The 9837-nt window shown below is 47.5% G+C and overlaps 1 protein-coding gene across 1 annotated transcript; it reads left to right on the forward strand.

The window, feature by feature from the left end:
• Positions 1-7670: 7670 nt before the first annotated feature.
• On the forward strand, positions 7671-9837 carry MRPS34 (mitochondrial ribosomal protein S34). Its single transcript, XM_072599938.1, has 3 exons — positions 7671-8291; positions 8844-8886; positions 9037-9837. Exons 1-3 carry the CDS (start codon positions 7971-7973, stop codon positions 9312-9314), a joined length of 642 nt encoding a protein of 213 aa, XP_072456039.1. The 5' UTR covers positions 7671-7970; the 3' UTR covers positions 9315-9837.

Consider the following 9837-nt stretch of genomic DNA (forward strand, 5'->3'; position numbering starts at 1 on the left):
CAATACATGTTACTGATAAAACTTAAGCTTGAAGGAAGTGATTTTTAGTGGCAGAGCCAAGACCAGAATTGTGGCCTTGTGCCTGAGGGGTCTTCCGAGGGGTATAAGACCTTGCCAAGATGAGGGAATTGCCAGATTCTCGAATTCCCTGCTTATTTAAATTGTAGGTGTGTCCTATCCAGGCTGGAAATTGGAAAATTCGAGTTCTCCCATCTTTAGATAACTCTCCATTTAAAAAAAAAAATTTGAGCACAGCAGAGTGGCCACCAGTTCTTATTATCTGGTATAGTTGTCATCTAGCCCTTTAACTCTCCTTGGTTCAGTGTTGCTGATACTTCCCACTTGGTTCTGTAATTAAATTCCTTTGCTTGGGTGCCCCTTTTATGTTTGCCATCCACAGTTTGTGCACAGAACACCCTTCACCTTGCTTCCCATGGCTTTGTTCTCCTGACTGGCTCCTTTATATCCACATTAATACCTACCAGTTACAGTATTGAGAAAAAGCCAGTGGCTGTGTTAACGCTCCCTAAAAGCTGGAAGAGGAGGAGGTTTTTGTTTCTTTTACCTGTATAGGTCTTGCCACTTGTTAGTTTATCACTAGGAATGTGGCATGCTAGCCCAGGTCTCTGAGGTTGTTGGCTGCTATCTCTTTCACAGCTCCTCCCTCCCCCCAGGGTCCAGAACTATATAAAGTTCTCCCCTTTCATTTCCAAGGTCTCTTCCAATGGGTCTAGCTAGCTTCAGACCCCAAAGAGTAAGCTTAAAAGGGATCTGTAGCTCACCCCTTCAGTCCCATAGTTACATGCTCAAATCTAGCAAAAGGTCAGGATTAGTTGATGTTAGGAGTCGACCCTGTGGGACCTGAAGCCTATCCTCTTTCTCCACCACAGTGTCACTAAGCAGAGACGGGTGTTCCTGCTCTATGGTACAACATGCATGTGCCTAAAAGGGCCCAGAGACTACATACAAATTGGTAATGTCTACACCTTCCCTTCCCTTATCCAGTACCCTGACACCAGCTTTTTAGCCCTCTTGCCTGGGGGTTGCGGTGGGGAGAGACAGACGGGAAGAGTCTTAACTGAAAGGAGATAAGAACTCAGCTCTGGCCCTACTTATTTGTAGATCGGAGATTGGCTGCAGACAAACACAACATGATGTTTCTAGAATTCTGAGAATACCCAAAGTTCTGATCAAATGGACCCTACTACAACTGCTAATTTGTCAGTGATCTCCCCTGGGGCCACCCAGCCCTGGCATTGAGGCACTGAACAGCCTTTGTCAATGGGTACACATGCTGACACAGCTCCTGCCATGTGTGCACCAGCAGCACAGCCCGGTTCTTCTGCAGTTGCTGTAGCACTAAGGCCTGTGGAGGAGGAGAAGATAAGAGGGACAAAACTTAAGGCTGAGAAAGGGGGTAGGGCCATAACAACCAAGCAGCTTAATAACAGAATCACAGACTTGAAGCAACTGCAAACAGGACAATTTGTTCCCTTGTGGGTGATGTTCAGTGTCCCCATTATTAGAAAGTGTGCCCTCCCTGCCTAGAACTAAAGGCTATCCCTCAGGGGAAAAAGCCCCTCTCAAGGCTGCTTAGAGCCAGAAACCGAGCTCCATGGCCTTTAGCCTTTAGTAGCCAGGTCTTCACCTCTTTTACTTCCTGTTGGGTCACAGCCACCTTTGAGCTGGATGCCACTTCTGCAGAATTCCCTTGACACCAGACCAGGAAAACCTGGGCAAAAATTATTTGTCTTTCTGGGCCATCCATTCTTCGTCCCCCCCATCCACCCTTCTGAGAAAACTGCCACTACTCTTGGTGTAGGATCCTTTGTGGCCAGTGGATAGTCTGGGAATCTCATCCCACGAAGACTGCTAAATTATTGCATCCCCTTGACCTATGGAACGGGAGAGGCAAAAACAACCACTGATAATTGTCAAGTCCGATGACAGGCAGGTGGCAGTGAGTCTGACCAGCAGTAATCTCAGGTACAATCCAAGGAACAGCGAGCAACGGGATGACTGCAACCTAAAGCAACTTGAGCTAGCATGTTGTGGTAGGACCTAAAGTGAGGAAGAACAATGAGAAAATTGGGGTCTTGTTTGTCAAGTCTTAATTTTTTCTTCAAACTATTTGCCTTCAATAAAGTCAATGTCTGTCAATGAACTTGACATTTCTTACTGATAAACCTTAGTGTAGTCATTTGTGGCCTCATACAGAATGTGGTCCCTGAAGTGACAGATGCTGTATGGAAGCCTCCAGCCCAGACAGCTTAACCACTGTCCTCTCCCCTTCACCTCCAAGCTCCTGAAGTGGAATATGCTGCCAACAATCCCTGTTCAATTCTTCAGGGCCCTTTCCAGTTTAACATCTACTCTCCAGAGGCTGCCTTTACTGCTGAAATTGTATTCCAGGCCCATCCCCCCTACCTTTTCTCCAGGCTCACCTGTGACTTCATTTTTTCTAATAGAAAAGAGACACCAGTCTTGTTTTCACCCCTGGGAGAATTAGGTGCCCAAATGAATGGCTTTTGTGGGAGCTATTCACTGAAAAGGAGATTCCTGAGCAGGGGAGGGTTAAAAACCCCCAGTTTATAGCTGTGGAAGAAACAAGACACCAGCTAATCCAGAAGTGGGGAATCTGGCTTTCTAAATCTTTTAAGTGCAGCCTTTTGACAATCCAAATCTGGATTTTTCGGTAAAATTTGGGCAGTCATTCTGCCCTACCCTACTCCCACTCAATACTACTGGTGTTGCTGACAAATGGCTTAATGGAAGAAGCAAGGGATGGGGAAGGGCTTTTATCTATGACAGCGTTTTCCAGCCATCAATCCCAGTTCTGGTACATAAATTTTGACCATTCTGTGGAAATTTTTACTTTTTTTTTTCTTTTTGGACATTTAAAAAAAAATTTGTTTTCATTCATTTCCACAAAATTTTGAGTTCCAAATTTTCTCCCCATCTCTCCCCCTTCTCCACCACAAAACACCAAGCATTGTAATTACCCCTATCACCAATCTGCCCTCCCTTCTAACATCCCTCCCTTCCCTTATCCCTATCTTCTCTTTTGTCCTGTAGGGCAAGATAAATTTCTATACTCCATTACCTGTATTTCTTTTTTCCTAGTTGTATGCAAGAACAATACTCAGCAGCTGTTCCTGAAACTTTTGAGTTCCAACTTCTCCTCCTTCCTTCCTCCCCACCCATCCCCATTGGGAAGGCAAGCAATTCAGTATAAGCCATATAGTTTTGCAAATGATTTCCATAATAGTTGTGTAAGACAACTATATTTCCCTCCATCCTATCCTGCCCCCCCATTTCTTCTGCTCTCTCTTTTGACCTTGTCCCTTCCAAAGAGTGTTGACTTCTAATTGCTCCCTCCTCCAGTTGCTCTCCCATCATCCCCCTTATCCTGCTTATCCCCTTCTCCCCCACTTTAGTGTATCGTAAGATAGGTTTTCATACCAAAATGAGTGTGCATTTTATTCCTTCCTTGAGTCAAATGTGATGAGTAAGCGTCGTTTTCTCTCACCTCCCCACTTTTTCCCTCCATTGAAGTCCTTTTCTTGCCTCTTTTATGAGAGATAATTTGCCCTATTCCATTTCTCCCTGTCTTCTCCCAATATAGTTCTCTTTCACTGCTTAATTTCATTTTTTAAAGATATGATCCCATCCTATTCAGTTCACCCTGTGCTCTGTGTGTGTGTACATGTGTGTATGTAATCCCACCAACTACCCAGATACTGAAAAAAGTTTCAAGAGTTACAAATATTGTCTTTCCATGTAGGAATGTAAACAGTTCAACTTTAGTAAGTCCCTTATGATTTCTCTTTGCTGTTTACCTTTTCATGCTTCTCTTGATTTTTGTGTTTGAAAGTAAAATTTTCTATTCAGTTCTGGACTTTTCATCATGAATGCTTGAAAATCCTCTATATCATTGAAAGACCATTTATTCCCTTGAAGTTTTGCTGGGTAGATGATTCTTGGTTTTAATCCCAGTTCCTTTGACTTCTGGAATATCCTATTCCAAGCCCTTCAATCCCTTAATGTAGAAGCTGCCAGTTCATGTGTTATCCTGATTGTATTTCCACAATATTTGAATTGTTTCTTTCTAGCTGCCTGCAATATTTTCTCCTTGACCTGGGAACTCTGAAATTTGGCCACAATATTCCTAGGAGTTTCTCTTTTCGAGTCTTTCAGGAAGTGATTGGTGGATTCTTTCAATATTTATTTTTGCCCTCTGGTTCTAGAATATCAGGGCAGTTCTCCTTGATAATTTCATGAAAGATGATGTCTAGGCTCTTTTTTTGATCATGGCTTTCAGGTAGTCCCATGATTTTTAAATTGTCTCTTCTGCATCTATTTTTCCAGGCCAGTTGTTTTTCCAATGAGATATTTCACATTATCTTCCATTTTTTCATTCTTTTGGTTTTGTTTTGTGATTTCTTGGTTTTTCATAAAGTCATTAGCCTCCATCTGTTCCATTCTAATTTTGAAAGAAGTATTCAGTGAGCTTTTGAAACTCCTTTTCCATTTGTCTAATTCTGCTTTTTAAAGCCTTCTTTTCCTCATTGGCTTTTTGAACCTCTTTTGCCAGTTGAGTTAGTCTATTTTTAAAGGTATCATTTTCTTCAGGATTTTTTTGGGTCTCCTTTAGCAAGGTGTTGACTGCTTTTCATGATTTTCTTGCATCTCTCTCATTTTTCTTCCCAATTTTTCCTCCACTTCTTGATTTTCAAAATCCTTTTTGAGCTCTTCCATGGCCTGAGACCATTGAATATTTATTTTGGATGTTTGGGATACAGAAGCCTTGACTTTTATGTCTTTCCCTGATGGTAAGCATTGTTCTTCCTCATCCAAAAGGATGGGAAAAGATATCTGTTCACCAAGAAAGTAACTTATAGTCTTATTTTTTTCCCCCTTTTTTGGGCATTTTCCCAACCAGTTACTTGACTTTTGCGTCCTTTGTTAAGAGTAGGGTATACTCTGGGTATCTGTAAGATCTCAGTTCCTCCAAGGTGGCACAATCAAGCGTGTACACTGGTCTGGAAGCAACCAGAAATTTTTGTGCCCAGAATCTGAGTAGTAGAGTTTCCTCTCCACAGCCATCTGTCCTCCAGTTCTACCAAGCCAGCACTGGGGGGCTGAGATTCAGGTAAACTTCAGGGGCAGGGCTGCCATTCAGTGTGAGATAAAGATCAGCTGCTCAAATCCCCCAGGAGTATTAGGTGGGGGCAGGGCAGATACACAGGGCTGAGGTAAGAATCAGCTGCTCAGTGCCCCCAGGGGTTTTACGATCCAACAATGGATTCGGGCCGCTGTGGGAACTGCTGCTGCCACCTGAGGCTGGAGCTATGGGAACGCCCTTCTCTCTTCTCAGCTGGCTGAAAAAACCCTCTCACTGACTTTGGTGCCTGTGAGTTGAGGGATCTGGGAACCACTGCTACTTCACCTGGCCATTCAGCCCCTGAGACCCGATCATGTCCTCCTCCCTGCGCTGTGCTGCTCCGCCAAGGCTGGGCCAGGCTCCGCTCCATGTCTGGTGGGACAGACGTTTCCCACTGGCCTTTCAGGTCACCCTGGGCTGGAAATCTCCTCCACTCAGTTGTTCTGTGGCTTCTGCTGCTCTAGAATTTGTTGAGAGTCTTTCTTTACAGGTATTTTATGGCCTGTGGGGAAGACCTAGTGTGTGTGTATCTTTCTACTCTGCCACCTTGGCTCTGCCCCGCCTTGAAATTTTTACTTTGAATTAAAGGTTATTAATGTGAAAAAGAGACCCTTCTTGCCTCCTGTTCCTTCCTATTTGAAGGTTTAAGGATTGCAGTCAGTATAGAATCTGAATGTTTTAGACCCCACAATATAAGCCAGAAGAATGCTGACCTAAAATAGAGCTACAGAAATGCAAATGACCTTTAGAATGGCAGGGTAGGACAGTGACAAGGACACCAGATTGTCTTCCCTAATGGTCTGTCAAATTCTCTAAGGTAGTGTTCTAAACCTCATCTTTCCTCAAGCCTTCCACATCATCCCTCTCCTATTCTTATTTGTAGAGGACTTGGTCCTAGACTCCGAGAAAGCAGAGCTCTCTGTCATGAGCTCTTGTCTTTCCGCTACTCTACATTTCAAAGTCTCTCCTTTCTTTGCTCCTTTATAGTATAGGTTTAAAAACATTAGTTCTACATGGATGAAGACTGATCTCCATCACCTCTGTTTTCCTGGGCAGATGGCTATGCCCTCTTTCATCATTCTCCCTATCCAGGATCCTCAACTGCTACCTATGAAAATGCCCAGGTCTCTCCCATCCTTTTAAAAAACCTTAGTTAATTCTTCAAATTGTCATTCCACCCCCTTGACTTTTGGAGTCAAATTTTAAAAGCTGTATAGATGCGTATGCTTTTTGCTTCCATTATTTTTCTTTCACTCAGTCTTCCGACTTCACCATTCAAGTGAAGCTGCTGCTCCTTAACATCTTTTACTTGCCAAACCCAATGTCCTTTATTGGTCTTCATCCTTCTTGACCTTTCTGCAGCATTTGACACTACTGCCTACTGTAGTAGCATCGTATATACCCTTCTCCTATCTGGGTTTTGGTGATGCTGCTCTGCTCTCAAGATATTCCTTTTCAATCTCCTTTGCTGGGTTATTATCCATTTTCTGTCCCCTTGTAGGCTTTGGCTTATACTTGGTTTCCGTGAGTTTAATGACCTCTATGCAGAGGACTCCCAGATTTGCATGTCCAACCTAATTCTGTCTCTGGAGCTCCAGTTCTGCATCAACCTGAATTTCTACTTGAATGTCTTAAAGACATTTCAAATTCATCATGTACACAACAGAACTCATCATGGTTTTCCTCTAAACCCACCCCTCTTCCAAACTCCTATTTTGATTGAGGGTGCTGTCCTTTCAGTCCGCTTCAGAAGCATCCACCATTGTGTCCTCTCTTCTCACTCCCACCCCATTCATTCTGTCGTCCTCTTGTTCTATTTCCACGACATCTCTTGCATCGGTCCTTTCTTGTCACTTGCCTGGCCCCCAACCGAGGTGAGTCCTTGGTTACTTCTGGGCTAGATTATCACAGTAAATAGGCTCCTAATTGGTCTTCCTTTCTCTAGTGCCTTGTATTTCAATCTAACGTTCACAACTGCCCAAGATTAAAAAAGACCCTCCTCTTGGACTCCAGCCCACCATTCCAGACAGTGGACGTTACTGCCCTTCCCAGCTCTCCAAACCTCAAAGCTCCCGGGCGTTCCCTAAAGCCTGCCTCGTGCTGACCAGTGGACAGCTCCGGAGGGCCCGCCCACCAGGGCGCAGGCACGTGGTCCGACCGCCTCACGGGGGCCTCGGTTTGTGCGGTAGCAGGGCCCGGCCCCTCCAACGCCTTTCTCCCCGCCCCTTCCCGAGGCCGGACTCGCACCCGGAGCAGCCACGGGCCCGCCGAGGGTCCATAGTTTTGGACCCCCCCACCGCAGGCCGAAGGCTGTTCCCTTTTCCCTCCCGGGGCCAGAGCTTTCAATCTTCCCTCCCCCGCCTCCCGGCGCGCCCCGCCTCTCGGCGGCCCCGCTCCTTGACTTCCGCCTTTGGTCCCGCCCTCCCCTCCAGCTCGCTTCTCGATCCGTGGTCCGTCTCTCACTACTGTCCCTCCCTGCCCCTCCTCCCGGGCACCTTCGGCCCCTCCCCGCACCCTTTCCGCGTCTCGTCCGCTCCAGCAGCCATCGAATCTTCCCCTCTCCTGCCTTTCCCTGCTTGAAAGCAGCGGCCCCGAGCCGTGACGGTCCCGGCTCCGCCGTCCCCCAGGCCACCTCTCTCCCCCAAGCGCCCTCCCGAGTTCTTCGGCTTCCGGCGCGCGCCGCCCGGCCCCCCATGCCGGGGACACCGGGTCCTTCCGGCGCAGGCCGTGGTGGGCGGTGCCGCGGCCCCGGCTTTCTCGGAGCGGCCTCAGCTCGGTGCGGAGGCGGGAGGTCGGGGCAGGCGTGATGGCGCGGCAGAAGGTGCGGCCGCGGCTGATCGCGGAGATGGCCCGCAAGGTGCGCGCCTACCGGGAGCTGAAGGCGCGGCCGCGGGACTCGGAGCGCTTCGCCCTGGACTACGAGACGATGACGAGGCCGCGCGGCGGCCGCCGCCTCCCGCAGAAGGCCTGGGCGGACGTGCGGCACGAGAGCCGCCTGCTGCCGCTGCTCAGCCGCCTGCCGCTCTTCGGCCTGGGCCGCCTGGTCACGCGCAAGTCCTGGCTGTGGCGGCACGACGAGCCCTGCTTCTGGCGCCTGAGCCGCGTCCGCGCCGACTACACGGCCCCGGTGCGTGGGTGCCCCGGCCCAGGGCTGGGCCCCCGGGAGCACGCTGGCCTCCGCGTCCCCTCCGCAAAGCCGAGGTCTACGCGCCCGGCGTATTTGGGGCAAGGAGGGGGCTCCGTTCTCTGTTGTGCCTAGCCAGGAAGAGTTCCAGTTTTACCCGTTACCTTTCCCTTCCAGTTTGTATCCGATTTACTTGTAGGTTTTCCTTATCAAGGTCTGGGGGTAGAAGTGGCAGAGAAACGGGCTTTGGCTCCTTGTGAGATAACACCTTCCTACAATGAGCCGCCCCAGACTGGGATGGGCAGCCTCCGGAGGAAGGGAAGGTCTGAAAGCACAGACTGGATAACCACGTGGTAGACCCACAGGGAATTCCTGTTCATTTATGTATCAGGTTAGGTGTTATCCGAGGTCTCATCCTTCTGAGATTCTATGATTCTCTTTCTCTTAATTATGAGACCACCCCTTTTCCCTCTCCCCTCAAGCGGTGGAAAAGGTTTGAAGAGAGCCTTTATGTCACTGGATTGACCTCCCCCTCTTCTTGTCTTTGCTTTCTAGAATTTGGATCATGGAAAGGCCTGGGGGATCCTGACCTTTCGAGGTAAGGAAAATGGGGGGCGGGGGCCAGATTTCTGAGGCTGTTTTCTCATTGGTGTTTGTATTTGTTCATAGGACAAGAGAGAGCCCCATAGACTTCATGTGGCAGGACTGTGCCAGCAGTAAGCACCCATTTGCTTCAATTTTTCCCCAGGTAAAACAGAGAGCCAAGAAAAGGAGATTGACCAGGTCATGTACCATGATTGGAGGCTGGTGCCCAAGCATGAGGAAGAAGCCTTTAAGAACTTCACCCCTAAGTCAGAGGAAACTGTCCGATATGTGCCTTACCCGCCTTTGCTCCGGGCAATGATCTTTGCAGAGCGACAGAAGCAGGGCAACCTCAGCACTGAGGAACCCATGATAGATTTGGAAAAAAGATTCCTTTCGCCAAAGCACAATGCCAAGAACCAAGCAGAAGGCACTTCTGTATAAAGGCTCCGAGCTGTCTGGTTCTGTGCTGTGGATTATCTTTTTTAATGAAGAAGAAGTTCCTAGAATTTATGTTCTAGAAAACGATATTTTGTGTTCTAGAGTACGATGTTTCTGGTGATGCACTGACTAATCTGGGCCCATGGAATTCTGCAAAAGCAGTGGTGAAGTTCAGTGTTTTGTAAAGCCCATACATACTCTTTCACTATACCTCACTGTACCACCACTAAGTGTTCAGCTCATTTGGGCCTCTTATTTCTTTAGAAAGAGTTAGAGGTGTCTTTGGGAGAAATAACAGAGACAGAAATGCCTCAAGTGCACCATGGCACATTGTGTTTGTACCTCAATGTCAGTGGATGTTCTTTGAGCTTGAGTTGAATATCTGATTGTTCGCAAGGAGGAACCCAGTAGAGGCATGAAGCTGACAGAACCATCCTAAGGCTTGCTTTACTTTCTTTCATTTTACCTTTCACTGGGAGTCAGAACCTGGTTCCGTACAAGTACAAATAAAGGAAGGTAAACTCTT

Source organism: Notamacropus eugenii, chromosome 1, assembly GCF_028372415.1.
Source record: "Notamacropus eugenii isolate mMacEug1 chromosome 1, mMacEug1.pri_v2, whole genome shotgun sequence".
Taxonomy (NCBI): domain Eukaryota; kingdom Metazoa; phylum Chordata; class Mammalia; order Diprotodontia; family Macropodidae; genus Notamacropus; species Notamacropus eugenii.

Bases quoted from the DNA above. Each gene is read 5' to 3' on its own strand.
- MRPS34 (XM_072599938.1), top strand. From the start codon at position 7,971: ATGGCGCGGCAGAAGGTGCGGCCGCGGCTGATCGCGGAGATGGCCCGC. The intron at 8,292-8,843 runs GTGCGTGGGTGC...TTTGCTTTCTAG, and splicing joins GCGCCGACTACACGGCCCCG to AATTTGGATCATGGAAAGGC. The intron at 8,887-9,036 runs GTAAGGAAAATG...ATTTTTCCCCAG, and splicing joins GGGGATCCTGACCTTTCGAG to GTAAAACAGAGAGCCAAGAA.